Source organism: Antennarius striatus, chromosome 18 (genome assembly GCF_040054535.1).
Source record: "Antennarius striatus isolate MH-2024 chromosome 18, ASM4005453v1, whole genome shotgun sequence".
Classification (NCBI taxonomy): Eukaryota; Metazoa; Chordata; class Actinopteri; order Lophiiformes; family Antennariidae; genus Antennarius; species Antennarius striatus.
This window is the reverse complement of record NC_090793.1, coordinates 12,084,494-12,105,408: the sequence shown is the minus strand read 5'-3', so window position 1 is coordinate 12,105,408 and position 20,915 is coordinate 12,084,494. Positions and strand designations below refer to the sequence as shown.

General features: G+C 37.6%; 1 protein-coding gene across 2 annotated transcripts in view; it reads left to right on the top strand.

Moving 5' to 3' along the window:
• Positions 1-545: 545 nt before the first annotated feature.
• The window catches only part of pth1r (parathyroid hormone 1 receptor), a 47,610-nt gene continuing 27,240 nt past the window's right edge, over positions 546-20,915 (top strand). For both annotated transcript variants that reach the window (XM_068341633.1, XM_068341632.1), the window contains exon 1: positions 546-1,700. In XM_068341633.1, coding sequence (XP_068197734.1) covers positions 1,632-1,700 — 69 coding nt within the window. In that variant the 5' untranslated portion in view covers positions 546-1,631. The remainder of the gene's footprint in view (positions 1,701-20,915) is intronic.

Genomic DNA, 20,915 nt, shown 5'->3' with positions numbered 1-20,915 from the left:
CATCACATGACCCCTTACAACTCTCATTGGGTGGGTGGGTGGGGGGATGTTATAAGTAAAAAGATTTCTTTCGACTGCTGTGAAAAACAGAGGCCATGCATTTAACACAGCAAGAGAAAAAAAAAAATCATACGGTTTCTAAAAGAAAGTTCTTCAAAACTGGTGTAAAAGAGCAGATGGTGTCTGAGATAAAAACAGACTTCTTCTGCATTATGTCTAGGTAATCCAATCCTACTAGATGCAACTTTTTGAGAGACTGCAGGGAGAAAAAGCGGTTTTGGCAAAGGTCTGGAGATCTGTTGAATGTAGAGTTTGTTTGAGGGGTGAGAAAATATGTCATTTCGGAGTCGTGGTTTATTCCAACGTAAGAGAGTGCGCACCAATGAGAGGCTGTTACGCTCCACCCTACCTGCCTCCTTTCCGCAGCACACACACCCCCCCCCCCCCTTACACACACACACACACACACACACACCCTTTCCATCCACATACTCATTACTGAACACGACCTGCCGTGCGCCACATCTGGAGGCACTTCACAACACGAGAAACTTCAACTTTTGCATTTTCTCCGCGCAGAAACACTGGGGCGTGTGCGCACGGTCCGTCCGTCAGCGCCAGCAGGCTCTCTCCTGGTAGTAAGTAGGTTCTTGGAGTCAATTTGGCGTCTCTCTCTTTTTCCTCTGGGCTTTTTCTTTTACATCACCGCTGGTAAACAGAGACCGATTGCGAGTTCCATACATTAGTTAGTGGTGTAGAACTGCCACGCTAGTTTTTTCTTTTTCTTTTTTTTTTAATGCTCAGCGTTGAGCGTTTTATTTCTATTTCCATGCCATGTTTCCATTTTGCGTTAAAAGCCGTAATGCTAAATCTCATAAATCTAAAAGAAACGCGGCAGGGCAATCATTGAGTTGATTCACGCCAATCAGGTTGACAAATATATGAAAAGCTTTGTTTCACTCTGACATAAGGTCATTTTATTTATTATATACTGAGGACCGCACGCTTCCACGCCGTTGGTGGATGGCGACACTGATGGTGATGAGTCGGGGGGGGGGGGTGTCCAATTGTGAAATTCAACAGCGACTGGTGATGGAGTGATACATTGCGGTTTTATTTTGTCCCAGCACTGATTTAAAGTTTGGAAGAAAAGATTGGAATAGACCAGAAGGCGAACAGCTCCATACTGAAGTGTTTAAGTTAGTCTGAGGGGAAATTTAAAAGACCTAAAAATACAGCCTAGGTTTCTCCTCTACAAAGAATCATTTGAACTTCCCACCGCAGAGCGAGAGCGACATAAATAGTTCTGACATGTGGATGTAATTTCAGAGGAGGAAAAAAAAAAAAGACAGATGCGGAGAAATAAAACGAGTGGGCTGAGCCAGAGCATGTAGTAGATTATAGGAAATTAAATCTAGGACAGAACCAGGCGATTATGGAGTTATGATTTCAGAAGCCGCCATAAGCACCGACAGGCCAGATGGAATAAAAAGACACATCTCGCTCCACTTTGAGCAAAGTTAAGTAGCTTAAATAATTTCATCTGAGCATCATCGACGTCTGTTAGAGCCCCCCCACCCCCCACCACCCTCCCCAAGGACTCTTGGAGGTAGAGCTGCCTCAGGTCAGGGATGGGATCCGCTCTGCTGCTCCGCAATATGGACTTCCTTCTCATCGTACTACTCAGCGGTTTATGCTTGGTAAGTCACCTCTCACACAAATTCATTTATGTACATGATCAGATGTTATTGCAACGCTTACGTAACGCATTTAGTCTGTTCACAAGAGTGACATGTGGCCCAGCGGTGCCTCTCCTGTCCAAAGATCAGTGACAGTCAAGCGCATGAGCGGCTTTTTGCTTCTGCAAGTCTTCGCACAGGGAAAAAGTTGAAAACACAAATGAATTTGGGGCTTGAGTTTGTCATCTGAAAATCAAGCCCCATAACATACTCTCAACTTTTGATTTCTGCCAAATGTGCTCTTTGAATCACTTGTAATATACAGTAATGACTAAGGCTGTGAGTGTTATAGGCTAAAGTCAGATGTCCTTCAGAATAAAAGACAAGAAAGCGTCAAATTCATGGCTTCCACACCACCTCTCTGAAGCATGTTGGAGATTTTAAGCTGTCATACAAGGACAGATTGAACTGACTAGAGAGATGGGATATTAAAACAAGGGTTGTGATAACTGATTAAACTCTTGTGGTCTTACAGCATCATCAAATCATCAAAATACAGTAACAGCATGGGTGGAAATCAGCCTGTTCATTTTGTTTCACAGCTTTAGAAATCACTCAGCTGCATGAAAAAGAAAACAATTCCTGCAGACAGAAGTTAATATTTAATTCATAACAGCACCTGGGTGGATTCTACGTCTTAACATCACAGCTGTAAGGATTTAGTTTTTGTATGTAATTTAGAGTTTTGCTCTCAAATATTGTCATGATTGTATTCAGTATTAGTCTGCTGCACACACACACGCACACACACACACACGCACACACACACACACACACACACACACACACACACACACACACACACGCACTTTGTGCGAGCAAACCAACACACCAAGTTGGTTCTGTGTGTTTTGGCTGAGGCTGTTGTGCATTCAACAGGCAGTCCGCCCAGGCTCTGAGGTATAGTGCATTTTCCCAGTGATGTGGTTCATCACTGTACCGCAGTGGACCTCGAGGCTCATTGGTTTAGATGGCAGAGGAAAACAATTATAAAATAGCAGTGTATTTATAGCTGATTCAACATTCAGTCGTTAAAAGGCTCTGTCTGTGAATAATGTTTACTCATATTTAAGTTTGGTGTTTGCTTAGTCTTCCTCTCCACAAAAAGGTAATTTGTTTCCAAACTGTGACCAAACGGTGGGCAGATTTCACTGAAAACCAAAGCTAAGAGTGGAAAGTCGGTGTCTAATTCTGAAAGGAGCAAAATTAAACTTTTTAATTGAGTCATACTGTGTAGCTTTTTACCAGCTCAGCTTATGACAGATGATATCCTGGTATCATAAATATAAAAATTCATCAGAGTAACTCGATGGGTCGTTTGTTATCTCACATTGTTATCTAACTGAAATTCTCTTTTACCAGAACAGGCAAGGCATCTCTCCATTGTGTTTTGCAGTCATACTTTACTGACAGCTTACACACGGAACGACCTCACGGAGTCTTCTTTCACAGTGACTAGCTGCATCACTTACTCACTTATTAAGTGGAAGCAGTACTTTTAGGATCCTCAGTGGCCATTTAATTTCTACCATATGACTGTTTTTCTCTGTGATGACTAGCATGTGGTCTCATTGGAACGACTAGTAATATAATCTTTCTATCATAATTTAGCGTGGACCTAAGATATGACTGCAAGCACTATCATGTTTTGTGGCGTAAGAGGCAACATTTTTGTAAAGACTTTGTTTGAGGGTAAAGTGATCATGCAGAGAGGGGCTTTGAATCTTTGAATGAAACTGAAGTGGTCGGAGGCAACCTGAGATTTGAAAAAAAGTTTCTTAGTGTATTCTTGCTGAATAGTAAAATGCCAAAGGTTCACAGTAAACAGCACATCATCCTAACGTTGGCAATACCTTACAACTTTATGTGGTGAAAAGGGTTCACTCAGGTGATTCCATATGTTGTAAAGCTGACATGTTGGTGGAACTTTTCTTTTCAAATTGACATGTCTGAAGTAGATAAGAAATCCATTGGAGGGTGGGCCGTTTGGCACAACAGCAAAGATGAACGAAAAGACTGCACTTCACCAATAGATGTTAAAGTGTGGTGAACGTAGAGACTAATATCATGCAGAAAACCCAGTTACAGACTGGGCAGTTTGCTGGAATCATAATGATTTGTTGCTTTAGTGAGTGTCTGGCCTCGTGGACTATGTCTGTGGCGTGGGGCAGCTTAGCTTTAGCTCGTCCATCAGTGCTTTCGATAGAGGTTAGTTATTTCTTGATTAACTTAGTTTAGCCAGAAAAGCAGTCTATTTGACAGTCCATTTTGTCATTATTTTTATAGTTTTGGAGCAGTTGCCCAATTTTTTTTTACTGGCATGACTTTTATATTTTTACAGAAAAAATATATTATTTTAGGGAAATTACATGTTTTAAAACACTAGGTATGCATTAAGGCTATATTGACATTTTTGGTATAGGCTTAGGTTACTGAAAATACTGAGGTGCAGAGATAGTCACCCCATTTAGAGAAACCATTGTGTTGGAAATATATTTGTCAGATGATTCATGAAAAACTGCTTGAATTCTTAGAAATGATGTTCATTATTATAGTGTAGAAACAATTATTAAGTGTTTTAAAACAAAAGTTAAATCAGAGAAACACACTGTGCTTGACTTTCAAAGTAGCTATATCTCTGACAAACCGCCGTCAGTGGAATGTAACACAGATTGGATGTGAGATAATCTCATTTTACACTAGAACTCCCAAGGCAGTCATTTTGACTGCGTTCAAAATTTTCAATGTCATAACTTGGTTTTAAAAAACGTATGAACCAATAAATATGTGTATATTTTATTCTGACGTTGTTTGATTATTAAAATTTCAAAACACAAAAAGATCTGAGTATTACTACCTGGAATTACCATAGGCAGTCATTTTGACTGCTTGAACATTATTTGTATATAATTTGGATTATCATTAAAATATTCAAGAATTAATTGGTGGAATAGGTAAAAACACATCAGGACACTAAATGAAAAATATAATGATTCAGTTTTTTATTTATTTAAATGACACAGCATAGCTTTTCTGCCATTATACATCCAAATTCGAACTTTGAAATAAAAACAAATGTATCCTGCTTCAAAATAGGTTGGTGTCATCATTAGACCTTAACAATGAAAATTATTAACTATTATGAACAATCCAAAATGCTGTGTTGGCTACCAGCCAGCTGGAGACACTGATGTTACGATGCCAAGATAATTTGCGTATGGCTCCACTCACAGTCAACACAGGTAACCTGTACCTTCTCTATGCAACTCCCACTACCTTATGACATTTGACACAAAGCGGCGAGCGGCGCTCGCTATTTCCGTTAGGCTATTTCCGCTAGCGAGCGGTGCTAGTGAAAATAGCGCCGCTATTTCCGCATGCCGACGGAATTTAGCCGAAGCATGCTGACGGAAATAGCCGAAGTGACCTGAACGCTCCCGATCATTAAATATGCACTCGGGTCATCACCTCCTTTCGTCCAAAGAAAAACAAAATATTGTTTTTTTACAAGCTGAACCCGCAAATTGGTGTATGACAAGGTGAGGACGATCGATCAAAAGAATCCAGTGTTTTATAGTAGAGTTTGTGTTAAAGTCTACTATGGTGGATGCTGAGAGGGGGGAGGAGTGGTGACAGACCGATCAGAAGGTCAATGAAAGATATTATCAATACTTGTTTGTAGTCTTAGACTTTTGTTCCCTATGACCGGCAGGAATAACCAGCGATGCATGTAAATGTGTATTCACCTCGCTTGATATTTTTCATGCCTTTTTAAATTGAAATGAAAAATCATGTTATTGAATTAAATAAAATAAAATAAACTATGGCATACCAATGGTGTTGGTGGTGGTCAAAGTTAAAAGGTCTTCTAGTCTAAGTAAAACTTACAAGTAACCATTGAGTAATATTTTGTATGACTGTATCTTCACAAAATTTTCAGTTGTTGAATCTCACATTTATACCTGCATAAAGTAGGACAGAAATAAAGATAGTTCAGCTTGAACTATTGACTTTAGTGTATTTTTTTAGGTAAACTGAACACAAGATTTTGCCCTCAGAATGCAGGAAAACAACCCCATTTTCTAAAAAATTCTCCGGGAGTTCCCCGGACCCCCCCACGCCCCCCCCCCCCCACAATGAGCATTGGTCGTCCGCCCGTGCGCCACTGTCTTGGACACAGAGTGTGGCTTTTTGTGGCTTGCTCAATTCTTTTACACTGAGCCACAGTGTCTTAGTCACACTAGCTCCTAGTGCAAGCCCAGCTTATACTGAATATTTCCTCCCCATTTCATCAAGCACATCTACTCCAAACCTTGGTTCTGTTGTGGTACTGTACATAACAGTCTCCAGTTTAGCCTTGTGGCCACTTTTGATATTGACAGCTGTGTGGATTGTGATTAGGATGGAGACATTTCTCCTTGGTTAGCATTGATAGACTTGTTAGGGTTGGACTGTCACATTTCAGCACCTCTTTGTTGTGCAGGGCCCTTTGCTCCTCTACAGATGGAGGAAGCTCTTGTCTACTCTTATTTACTGAACCAACTAGGCTGTTTTTCTGGCCCTTTAGTGCCTTGGAAAGTTCAGGAGAAGTAAAGAAGCTATCAGTTGTGATATTCCCCCCCCTCAACCCAAGTTACCTGTGTTGAATAGGGGAAATGTCAGTGTTTGAGAGCCATAAGCAAAACAACTTGACGTTGTAACAACAGTGTCTCCAGTTGGCTGGCAGCCATCACAGCATTACTTAATTTTTATTGTTAAGGTCTAATGATACCAACCTATTTTGAAGCAGGATACAATTAGGGACAGCCAATTAATTTCACTAATTATAGTGAACTGCTGATTTATTTGGGATATAGGCTTTGATACTGAAATACATTTTTACATGCTGTTGTAACTGATCTTGAGTGTGACACGATGATATATATCCAGTTTGTGAGGTTATGTGTGTCAGAAGGAGAACAAAGAGCATCTTCTTAATTTATTGTATATACTGGCCAATTAGGGGCAAAGAAATTTCAGTCAGTTTCATTGCCTTTTAATTTCACTTATTCTTCTGTTCCATGCAGACTTCTGATTTCCTCAGGAAGAGATGATACAATTAACCCTTCTCTGACCCTGCTATAATAGACCAAAAACATTGAAACTGATCTAATGATTTTAATTATAGTGCAATAGTAACTTTGTCCTCATTATCGCACATATCTTTTTCAGTGTTTGATTATTTTTCACACACATGCGTGCACACACATGTGTATGCATGCACACACCCACCCACACACACCCCCCCACACACCCCACACACACACACACACACACACACACACACACACACACACACACACACACACACACACACACACACACACACACACACACGAACACACACACACACACACACACATACACACACACACGCCTATGATGATCTTGTTTTTTGTTTTTGTTTCTTCATCATGACTTTAGTTTCTATTATAAACACTAATAAAGCAAGATTGGTTTTAACAGTACTAGAAGTGTTTGTGCTCATAAACATAAGCTATTGCTGCTCTAAACCATCACTGACCATATGAGGCAACTTCAAACAATCCAGAAAACATTGGCCTGTCTTTTCAATGTCAGAAAATAAATTTAAAAGCTGTTGGTAAAGAACATTCACATGTCACACACAGAATGTTTAAGCTGTGCTTCATGCCATTTACTCAGGGAGTTTTGACAGGACCTTGATGCTGATTCCCTGCTTTATCAGGCCTTGTTAGGACACATGCTGTAGTGCAAACAAAGCCCTGCCATGAGCAATTTGCTCACCTCAGTGTTCATATCATGTAACCTGACAGCCTTACTTATTTCTCTTTTTAGCTTCCTGATACTAAAGCCTTGATTTGGCTTGCAATTTTAAAATTCTTGTGTCTAATGTGCAGTAAGAACTAATTAGTGGGACTTAAGTATAAATACCAAACATACTCCGTGAAAAGTAAAGATGTCTATTTCAAACACAAAGGATTGACTATAGTTAATATAGTAAATTACTATACAGTATAATAAATCACAAATGTGCAATTAAGAAGAAAAGTAGTTATTTTTTCTTTCAAGGATTTATACTACGGACAAAGAACAATACTGACAACAATGAAGAATACAAAATGTAATGTTTTGTTACACACAAAATACATTGACATATAATATAATATTTGTAAACTCAATATAAATATATATATATATATTATATATATATTATATATATATATAATATAAATGTTAATAAATAAACAAGATGTGATTGATTGTTACCATAGACAAAAATACAGAATCACACAAAGTAATGGACAAATGTTGCGTCTTTTGCAACATGCCTTGGGAAAATCTGTGAAGACTAATTTGTGCCATATGCCAGAATTTATTTATACTCTTGTAAACTGTTGCTTTCTGTCCAAATCTGCTTTAGTTCATGTCACACTAGTTTTACTCTTGCATTTTGTTTGAATGACAATACATTTCAAACGTCCTCAAAAGAGTACTTCTGAATTAGCTTCATTATAACTACAAATATTTCTTCAGCATGAACATAATTTGGAATGGAAAACTAAAAGAAAAACCGAAGTAAAGTAGAGAAGAGTCAGTTCTACGTAGTGGAAATGCGGCTACATGTTTAGAGTGAGGAAAACATCATGTAATGCCTAAAATACCTGGTTTGGTTAATGCAAAAATGACTGGAAACTTTCCTGATGTGTTTCTAAACTATCTGCTTTTGTCGCAGCTGGAAACTGTTCTTGAAGATGGTTAGAAAGTGTCCAAATATGTGGACAGTCGCTGCAAGGACTGATCTTGTTGGTGGGTTAGTAGACATCATGCTGACCACTCCTTCTCAATTTAAGTCAATCTGTTCATTCATATATGATCTGTGATGTGACATGTATTTCAAAAAATGTTAATGTCACATAATACTAATACTACTAACGATAATACTGTTATTACTTTAGCCAGTATTAGTGGTTTGAATGAAAAGGGCTGGCATTTTATTGTGGCGACAGGGTTACTGAACTGTAAAATTTATTTTGTGATGAAGGGCTCAGTTTTTGACATCATTTGTGTGAGTGTGTGTTTGTGTGTGGTATGTGAAGGATTGTCTTTGTTATATGGTGACCTTTGCAGCTTTTACTGGAGACAAGAAGCAGTAGGAGGTTGAAATAGCAATTTATATTTCAAGATGACCGCATTTTAGTAACAGTCCTCTGGTAGTGCATCTTTATGCTTGGCTTAACCCAAGTCATCTGCCCTTGCTGCATCATGTAGGCTTTTACACTATTGACACAGGTTAATGTCTTATCAGGTTCCATGTTGGTTTACCTATCAGTGGCCACTACTCATGTCCCTGTTCAAGATCCCTGTCCTTACAGGCTGATGAGCATCCAACTGTTTGTAGTCGGTTTGATTAGGTATATATCCACATGAGATTGCATACATGTTAAATCAAGGCCTTATATATTGCTTTATTCTTGCGGCTATGATCTTTCCATATCAGCACAATTTATATCCTCCCACCAGTGGCATATATGGGGGAGGGGGGGGGGGGACATCACCAAAGGGAGAAGTGCTGTCTTTCAATTAAATTAACTGTGAAATAAAAACACTCATGACATGACATTATTTCTGACAAGAAAATAAGTTAATGTTTTGTTTAATCTTACTGACAGCTATAAAATATTTACTTTTATCCTGTGGCCACATATCATACTGCCTCTGATGGACTCGGTATAATTTCATAGTAATTAACATAGTATTATTATTGTCTATTATTGTGATGATATGAGATGCTCTCATTATCATTTAATGACTGTATGTGTCATTCAATTGATTGATGTCTTATTTACAGGATAAATGACAGTGATTTATATACTTATACTAATTGTTCAGCATATGTGACTACACCACCAACAACAAAATTGATCCGTCCATCTTCTTGTAGATGAGATGCGGTCATGGTTGTTGCTAGAGCTCATTCCAGCCTGCAACGAGTCAGGGTACACCTCGGATGTGTCGCCAGCTCACCGCGGGGTCACATAAAGGATGAACTACCACTTACACACACAGTCACACCAAGGGACAATTTGGAGTAATCAATCCACCTAAGCTGCATGTTTTAGAGGTGGGAGGAAGCTGGAGAACATGGAGAGAACCTACGCAGACACGGGTAACAAATACCACACAAAAAGGAATCAAACCTGGAAGCCTGGCTATTGTATCAGCTACAGTACTTTCATTGTCATTTATTCATTATGATGCTTTAGACAGAATGAGGGATTTGGCTTTAATTTAACTGCATAATCCATTTTGAACTGGTGTCAGTGTTGACAGTAGGTTCATATGTGTATACTTTTGTATTGGATCAGATGTTTGTTTGACATCACTCCTCTAGGCTGCAAATTTTATTTGATTCACTGTGTGACATATAGAATGAGATTAAATATCCCAAAGGAAGAATTAGTAATACCAATTAAATGTAGAATGTAATGGTGGAGACTGAAAGATCTTAAAATTTGACCCTCATTAACCCCTGAGAACCCACACCCATTTATCCTTAAAGGAAAATCATGTGGTTTATTCACCATACTTGGTGCTTTTACTTTTGGTCCCCAGGTTAATGAATATTGTTAGATTGAACAATAGACCCAGAAAGCTTTTCAAAGTTGTGGATGTACGTAATGATTTTAAGTATTGGAAACCTGCATCTCTGTGAAGATCAACAAACATAGCTCTCACTTCTAGAGTAACATATCCAGTCATCTAGTGACAGACACAAATAACATATTTACACTCATCTTTGAAATGTGTTGTGTAATTGTGTCTAAATGGAAATTGGAGTGTGTATTCCAGTGCATAGGTGAAGTTCATTCAGCCAGACGAAAGAATTTATACGTTCTTTTTTTTTCTTTCTTTTTTTTTTTTTTTGCAGCGTGCACCATGGATCTATGCAGGGCATGTATGTGTAGCTGCTGTACTTGGCTTTTTGCTGTAGACTGTGAGTAGCTTTCTGTCGTCACTGGTTAGTTAACATGTTTGCCTGAATTTCTCTGGGATCAGAATGGAACTCGGCTCAAAGAGTCAACTTGTAGCAGGAAAATACCCTTCACACGCAGATCCCTATGCTCTGTATTTACTGAAACAGCAGAGTTTTAGTGGCTTCCCGAAAGAACTCCCCGATTCTGATTTCTTTAACTCTCCCCCAGATGTATGTACTTGTATGCTCCATAGTTAGCTCTCATTTGTATTGACTCACCCATTTCTCCGCTGTTAGAAGGCCTGTGAATCAGACTCATAATGCGCGTTAATAGGAGAGTCTTCAGTTTCACCAGCATGGTAAGGTTATACCATGGCTGTGTTTGACTCAGGAAAGGGCTTGTTTTCTTGACTCCCCATGACCTCTTCATTTTTTCTTCACTTTTCCACTCAAAGAATATTTGTGTATATGCAACCCAATGCCACTTTTACACCTCAGTAAAAAAGAGACACACTTCTAAATGATATGAATCTATCATATGAATGGGTGGCAGCAAAAAAAAAAATACAGCAAAAAGCAAAATTGCTTTTTCCCTTTTTTATGTCAATACATTTTAATCATGGTGACTTAATGATGCATTTAAATTTTCTCATCTGTAGTTTATGATTCTGTGATTCATGTATTTTGCAAGTTGGAAGTTGCATGAAAATTTGGCTTGTAGATTTTCCATAAATTTGATGATAAATGTAACAAATGAGCTGGTCCTTCTTAGAGAAAGTCCAAATGCAATGCTTCGCTGGACAACATCTGGAAGTGTCACTCATCTACCATGCTTCAAACCATTTATTTTTCTCTTTGTCGGCACGAATGGAATGACTTTATTTTGTAGACAGATAAGTCCAGCGGGATGCCCCAGACTTCCTGTATGTGATGATGGTTATCACAAAGATATTGCAATTGTAGGAATGTGTCAAACATTTGACACATTTCAGAACGATAAGCTGTCTCTCTTCTAACATCTGTTGTGAAGCTTGTCTGTGTTTTTCTTCATCTTTTATACTTCATTGTGGAGAATGGCTCACAATAATACCAACCTCTCAAATGCTCAACTCAAACACTTGCATTCAGCAATAGATGGACACACTGGTTCATTCAGTTCCAGCTAAATGCCATCAGATTGGAGTTTTCATGAATTTTGGTAGCTTCTTAACTACAGTATATCTTCGTCTTCTTCTCCTTTTGGCTTTTCCCTTCAGGGGTCGCCACAGCGAATCAGTTGCCTCCATCTATCCCTATCTTCTGCATCCTCTTCTCTCACACCAACTTCCTTCAATAATAATACTACTACTACTACTAATAATAATAATAAATTTATTATTATTATTAATATGATTACTGAGGGTTTGCTTTTTTAAGTAGACACCCTAGCTATTGTATTGCATGCGGTTTCCTGCTGAAGTCACTGAAATGAAAAATGAAATGGAAAAATTATGACAAAACAGTTTTTTCAAATCATTCAAAATGTCAGCAGAGCACTGATTGACTTCACATGCTTTGTTGAGTTTTCCTTCAGTAACGTGCTGTATCAATATTGCTGTGAAACTTTCTTGCACATAATGTACTTGGAATTCCAGAGTACTTCAGTTGAGTTGACATGTGAAAATTCCCAGCTATGTGGATACCTTTACCAATGACCAACAGTTCATCCTAGCCCTACCCCCACTGCTGTTGAAGGGATTGAGTTTCAAGTATACAGAAGCTCCCAGATTTATTTTTCCAACTTGAGTGACAAAAGACTCCATGACACTTAACATGTGAGCCAATGAGAGCACAAATCCTGAATATCATACCAGTCGTCACATACCCCCAGTTATGTATATTTTTGTCCAGTTTTGGAGGGATCTTGCTTAACTGACATTTACCAGTGTTATTTTAATTGTGTATCAAGTGTCAAATTCCAGGTGTTGTTGCAGATTTTTATTTTTGCTTGTATTCCTTCTTCAAATTCAGGTATTTTGGTCACAGGACAAAGTTCATTGTTGTTGTTTTTTTGACAGACTTGTGACATTTGTGTATCTTTACATGTTCAAGGAATATGAATAAATAAACAAATAAGATATTAGTTTATTAATTAGCAAATTTTGAGCATGACATTATGGTTCATTATTTGATTTGGGTCCATTTTGTTCAAGGCTTATTTTGATTTTTGTTGTACTGAGCTACAAAGGTTTAAAGCTTGACAAGTAACTAAAAGCATGTTAGTAACTTTGTTCATTGCAACAAATCTTCGGACATGTGTACATGTGTGGAAAAAGTGCACTATCGTGTATGGTTTTCCAAATTTAACCAACTCTCTCATGACTCAGAAAATAGAACACCTGTTGTTAGTAGCTGATTTCTACAATTCATTTCAGTTGGATTGTAAAAGGACTTTGCTGTTTTTGTAATGCACACATTGGCTTAAATAAGTGGGATATTTCAATACTCATCTCTGCTTGTGGATAACAATTCAAAGCTATAACAACATTCACTGGAATTTTGCATCAAATGATTCTAGACGAATTGTGGGTAATGTAACTCCCATGTTTTCAAAAAAGAGGTTTGAACAGAATACAAATGACAATATGTTCAGGTATGCTGTAATAAACTCTTTCTATGTCATTATGTCATATGACATTAAAATTAATGGAAAATATAGTATTGTCAGTACATGTGTGGCTTCACCAAACGTTGCAGGTTAATCATGATTCTTATGAGAAGCACATGGAATTTTCTTCAAACAACTATAGGCTGTGATGATGTGATAAACTCCATCCAATTTCCATCCAATTTCCAACCCGCTTAATCCGCTAACGCAGGTCGCGGGGTAGCCAGTGCCTATCCTGGCAGTCTCAGGGCGTGAGGCGGGGGACACTCCGGGCACGACGCCAGTGTACCGCGGAGCCACATACAAACAAACAAACAACCATTCACGCACACACACACTCCTATGGTCAATTTGGGACCGGCCAATCAACCTGAAGCGCATGCTTTTGGAGGTGGGAGGAAGCCGGAGAACCCGGAGAGAACCCACGCAGACACGGGGAGAGCATGCGAACTCCGCACAGAGCGGGACTCGAACCCGGGTCCGCCGTGTTGTGAGGCAGCAGCGCTAACCGCTGCGCCACCGTGCCGCCGATGTGATAAACTGCTGCTTTTTATTTTTTTGCTGAATGTATTCACTATTATAACGAACATTATAGAGTACAGTGTTTAATTAGCAAGTTCTCCTTTAAGGATTAAAACATTCTGGTGATGCTGCTTATTTTACCTTCAAACTATTTTATAAATGAGATACGAAAGAAGTACATTTTTAAGGACTTACTGAAAATCTTCTGTTGAGGAAAAGCCCAAAACCTTTGTACTGTTTCATTCTATAATTGGTCATATGTTAGTTCTTTTTACTAACCAAGTTCAAAATGATCACTTAAACTGATCCCATTTGTTTGCATGATATTGGCTCATGCCTGCATGCTGTTTGCCTTGAAATATATATCTGCCTTTTAGCCATAAGTTCGAGTCATTTTAGGTTAAATAAACACATGGTTCAAAAGCTTCAGTACCAGCGACCTTGTAACAAATAGAAAGTGGAAAGCTTGCATCAACAGACCGGTTGCAGGCCTTTTGCTTGGACTACACCCTGGATGCCGTAGTCCATGTTTTAGTCTATGTCATTTTGTATTTCCCTCATTCGTTAAACAACACATACATCTTTGCCCTTAAAATTAATGAATTACTGTTTGTCTTGGATATGTGTGTGTGTGTGTGTGTGTGTGTGTGTGTGTGTGTGTGTGTGTGTGTGTGTGTGTGTGTGTGTGTGTGTGTGTGTGTGTGTGTGTGTGTGTGTGTGTGTGTGTGTGTGTGTGATTTGAACTTTTTAAGAGGAAGCAATCCTTTGTGCAGAATTTGACAATTAATATGAAGACCATATTGGACACATTCACTAAAACAGCCTGTTTTAAATTATACCAAAGTTTTTATGAATAGCTTGTGTTTCGAGTTAACTTGTATCATGTGAATGTAATTTATGTAAACCCTTCGACCCTAAGTGCTTCAGGGAAGATCCTACATATGCAAATTTATATTTGCATTGAAGGTCTTTTAATGTGGGCCTTATTGTGTCTAATCAGCCTCCACAGTGAGAAATAATAACCAACATTGCACTAAAATACATTGCCATGATCGGTTTAAAGCTAATTTGGCCACATCTCAGAATAACTATTAGTTCGTTATTTATTTAATTAGGGAACTGTTGTATTATTTTGGGTGAAGGTGAGTGTTAGGGTTTAATATTTTGATTATAAATTCTGTTGGTGCTAGACTGGCTCCCATTAGGAGCTTGTCAATCAAGGTGACCACTTACAAAAGCTTTGCTCTCAGCATCCCCTCCAATAATCAAATTAAAGGGGGTGATGTTCACAGGCAATGAGAAACACCTTGGGAGACCAAGAATTGTTTAATTTATCTATAATTTAGAGGTTTTATTGGGAAAATCACACAAGAGTCTTGTGCAAAGACTGATTGTTCTAAGCAGTGTCCTGTTTTGCTCAGCGGTGGAAAAGGGTTGATTGGAATGAGTATGTCTACTTCTGTCACCTTTTTTGCACTTAGTGAAGCATTCACTTAAATGTTTGACATCCACATCACTGATTGTTCTGCTCTACTCTGCTCAGCTTGGTAATGGAATGCATTGTGCTTGTAGGAGAATTGATTGTCATTATTTTGTGTGGCTAAAAGGACAAGTTCTTTGCTTTTGACTTCCACCTGCTGCACACGAATCACATGTTTGCCTTGTGTTGTCTCTAAAACAGGTACACCAGCATAGTTTTCCAGGTCACTGGCATTTAAAATTATGTGGCAAAAAACACATAACTTCCTCAAGCTGAAGTTAATGCTATTTAGTTTTATTATGCTATTCTATGTGCTTAAAATCTCAATTATGTAATCATGTATTCATCTTAGAAAATGTCCAAAACCTACTTCTTTTCCCCAAAGTGATTCCCTTTCTTCAGTACATCCATAACAAAGGAGAATTCCTGTCACTGTTCCTCTTTGGAAAGCTGACATAAATGCACCTAAATATTTTAGCATAAATGATTGAATTATGAATTATCTGTCAGTCAATGAATTACTTGAGGGGAGCTATATGAATGAAGTAATTGTTACAATACATAAAAAATGAGCTAAATACAGTTCTGGAATTTCTGTCAAGCAATATTTTCAGATGTTAAGTGTTAATGTTTGGGTTTGACTAATTCCATGAGTTAGATGCATTAATAATCGATATCTTTGAATTGGCGATATGCTCTGTAAATTACAGCAATGGCATGACTAACACGACAGAATTGATAGTAATAGTAACAGTAATTTACTGTAATTTAATGTATAACACTTTAATAGAAATTGGTCCAAAATAAATAGGCATTATATTGATCTATTAGTCTTTATGAATGAAAATGAGGGCACAATATTACAACCGTTGCTGACTCTCAGGCTTTGACTCAGTCGCCGGAGCGAAGAAAAAAAAAGTGCCTCGAGCAAACAGACTGCTCTGCATGCCAAGTGTGTGTGCTGTTGCCTCGATGGTCATTGACACTCACATCCATTAAGATGAATGATATTGTGCCTGTGAGGAAATTTCAGCTTTGTGATGTTAAGCATAGCAGAATACAATTTTGAAACTTCCTCATGATAATGATAGTGATGTCAAATCATTGAGTACTGTGTTAATATCTAGCAAATTATGTGCTTCAGCTATTAATTATATGGGAAAGTGTGGTGAAACTGAAAATGCCTCCATCAGTCAGTAGGAGCAGAACCTTTGGATGTGTTCCACCTGATCCATGACTTGACCTGTCATGCCTCACCATCATTCATTTATGAATCCTTTGGTGTAAAAATGAATTACCTCTGGACATTTTAAGGCTTATCTCTTTATTTTTCTTGCAGCAGTGTGTATTTTGGTGACAGTCTAATTTAAAAATGAATGAGTTCATTACAACATACCTGCCGTGAATACTAATAAATATTATAGTGCCCTATTTTCTGATTTTTTTTTTGTCAAGTGTTTGCAGGTATATAATACAGTTAACCCACAAAAATGAGACTTCAGTCTTTATTGCAGCTCTTTGGAAAAACTACATAATCCATTTGTCATGGATTAGGTCTGTCTCTACATGTAGTGTGAATGAATAATCTATTTAGTTTGGAGGATGTTGATACTGTCACTAGTATTCAAGCACTGGTATATTACAGCATTTTATCCTCAACCTCTCATTTAGAGGATTATTGCAGATGTTGCAATCTGAAGAAAGCTCTTATAGATTATAAATACACTTTACTATCTATATTTTTAGCCTATAAATCTCATAGTTCGTGCTTTGTAAATGACTATTGTAACCCACTTTTGTGCTTGAACTGCCATACATGTCAGGAGCTTTCACTTCAGGACATGCATTAAATTATCACAAAATGTCGAATGCATTTGAGTGCCACAGAGTCATTAGTAAACTGCAATTTTTTAAGGAACATATAGTTGCATTTGAATTGCTTTGTTGGATGACTGGCTCACGCTATGTGTATCAATTAAATTACATAAAGCAAAAATGGTCCTTGTTAATTTTAGAGAACAACATAATCACAGCATTCCTCTGCATGAGATGTGAGCTGTCTCTTCAGAGCACACACAATGTTTCCATCAAGGACAAAAGTGCTGTTCTTCAGGCTTACGACCAGAGCAGGGTATAATTAGGAACTAAATGCTGCTTTAAGTCAGAATGTGGTTTGTGAACATTTCCAAAGGACAACCAGTCTTGTGGTTTGAGGTTTTTATCATCAAATGCAAATTGCAACGTTGAAGAGGAGTGGCATTGACTCATTTATAATATCCAGGAACCTCATCCACTGAAACGTTCACACTGTGCAATATGTCAAAAGTAACATATTCATGTTTTTTTTCCAGATAGTGGACGGGCCAACAAAAACAAGATTTGGTTTTATTCAGAGATATAATTTTTCTAGACCCCTTTCCATTTTGTGGAGGAAAAAAAAACATACTGGAATGTCCAAAAACTCTTGGGATCAGATTTTGAAAACATGCCAACAAAAAGGAAGTGAATGTTAGCCTATGGTGTAAAGAATGGCAAATGACCAAAACAAGTACATAAAACAAACATTCAGCTGTATTCCCATAATAGAGGTGCTTTACAGAGACCAGAGTAAATATTATCTGTGTATTATTTATCATCCATGTGATGAAGTGTGATCTACAGAGGAAAGTCTCACTTTCTACGACCATTTCTATGAAAAAAAAACTTCTTCTTTTTTCTGTAAAGACAATACTAACACAATCCCGATGCATCTCAATTTTATTAGGATATTTGAGAACAATAGTGTTTTCAGACGGGAATAGTGCTGCATATGTAACATAATCAAATGTAAAATTATATATCTGATAAGTCAATTATTTTCTTGAAATACAAAAACATATTTTATTGTATTGAGACAAATGAAATCTCCCTACCTACTGTATATATTTGAATAAGCTCACTTGAAAAAGTCTCACACTGTTACGCTTTCACACTGTCACCAACTCCACCCACTACCTGTCAATCAATCACGGCGCATCTGCCAGAAGGAATCACTTGAACAATATGGCGTAAGGCATCTGCTACGTTAGGAGAAGAAATAATTATACATGGACTTCCCAGTTAACATCATTTTAGAGTGTCATAACTGTTCCAGCAATTTTCATGTTTTTGAGCAGAGTCCAAACAGCAGGAAAGAGACAGAAAACAGCAACAAATTCTGAGTGAAACTAAGACTGAAAGAGAGGAAAGGATAGCGTCACAACAAAAAGAAGTACTACTTTGGCCAGAGCCAATGAATGTCAAGCACAAAAGGAAAATTGCCAAGAAAAAGAAAAAAGGATATACCAAAAGTACATACATATACATTCAGTGGGTTAAAGCCTATTAACCTGTAAGCATTTTACCATTTTTATTTATCTATTTTGCTCCATAGAACAAGGTATCTATTTATTCTTTTCTTATGTTTGGTATGAAGTCTGACATTATTGTTTTATCGTGGAATTTCCACGGGTTCCCGCTAGTACAAATTTACTTTTATTACTGCTGCATGAGGACTGCTTGTTTCACTGGGTTCATGCGTCAGGAATTTTGTGTTTGGCCTTATTTGTATACATGCGTTTTGTTTCAATGGAGGTGGAGAATCTGTCTAAATCCCACTGTTGTAATGGTTGTTAGCCAACGATTACTCAATTGTGAGACTCTTTTGTCTTCTAGTGCCACACTCTCACTTTAAATTGGACATGTCATTTATCACACTGCATAAACAGGTTTCAGTTGGAAGTAAACATGTCCTTTCAGTGACCACGTCTTTGTTTATGCTGCAGATTTTCCCCTCACTTAAAAACTTCTATCTCCAACTTTATTGTGGGTTTTTTTTTCATGATAAAACTTCCAATCAGTTAATTAAATTATTGGTATTTCTTGACTAAAGATGATTGTGCATGTCAAAAATGACCAATCAGGAGCAACACTGCTTCTATCGTTATGGAGATGCATTGTCTCTGTTTGCAAATAAACTGCTATCGTCTGCTATTGTCTGCTAAAAAGTCTATCATCTCGTAGTATGATGTGTAACGGCTGTAATTCTCTATTTCTTTGCGCTCCTCAGTCATTAGCTATCACGCAGTCAGTGTTACTACTACTGAGATCAGTGGGATTTCCTGGAACATATAATTCACTGTTGGAACGTTACAGATAGTTACACGCCATTGAACTCATTGGTCTTTTTGTGGTTCATTCTTTTTGGATATTCAGACTTTTTGTTTCGGACTTTCTAATGAAAATGTGCCTCCCAGGATCCAGCATTTGACTCTCTTATTCACTGCAGGGCATTTCAGGAAATGACTTTGGTCAACCACAACTTTCCTGAAAAAAAAAGAAAAAAAAAGAAAAAGTACACGTCTGTCCACGATCAAGACTCTTGGTAATGTCCCAGAAACCCAATGTCTCCACGCAATGTATGCATGGCATCTATCCACATGAATCATTTTTGATGTGAGTTCCTATTTATTTTTTACCCTTTTGCAACAAAATATTCCGAAATCAACAAAGCAACACTGCAGATATTCATCAGTGGTTGCAGAAAACGTAAAATGTTATAACCAAATATAACCATTAAGTTACAACAATAATTTAGCAATGAACTGCTGTAATTAGAAAAGGCTACGGGGTAAAGAATGGCAAATGACCAAAACAAGTACGTAAAGCAAATATTTAACTGTATTCCTATAATAAGGTTCTTTAAAGAAAAAAGTGTTAATATTATCTGTGTATTATTTATCATCCATTTGATTACGTAAGTGTAGTGTGGAGTGGATTCATCATCTAAAAAATCTTTTTCTCAGTGACAAATCATGTAAAATAGAGATGATATAAAATTGAAAATACAGACAAAAGAATTCATAAAATGACCTTGTTTGGAAAATAAAGTTTGATTTTTTTTCTTGTTTTCCTTTGATTGTATAAGTGTACTTTAAGGAATTTACAAAAAGACTACTGTGAATTGAATGAAACACAGTAAATGAGAAGAATGTCCATGTTTATCCCTGTGAGACTTGTGTTTATTTCGGAGGTTGCAAAGTAGAGGTGTTGATTTTAGAAATAATCATAGGACACACTTATTACCTAGGACTGTCTTCTTAAAATGGTAAGTGATAATCCTATGGAAAGGGGATTGAAGGAGACATTTTTCTCATGGTTGAGGGACAAAATAAACCCTGGTTAAACCAGACATGTATGAGTTCTCCATTCATGTCAAAGAATATAGATGACATTCTTTTCTACCTTCACGGTAATGACAACACTGATACTAATGATAGAATAGTTACCATTCAGATCCACTGTGTCTTGTTTCCAGTTTCAGCAGTTTTAGAAACACCAGCCAGTTATTGAGATGAAAATAGTGAAAATGTTTTAGGAGTATTCAGTGGAATAGTCTATATTGGCAGAGTAAGTAGAGTAAACAGGTAGTATCTATCCTTGTTAGCCTGTGGTTAAATGTTGTTCCATCTGTGGTTGTTTGCTGTGCAAAGCTATAAACATCTTCATTCTGTA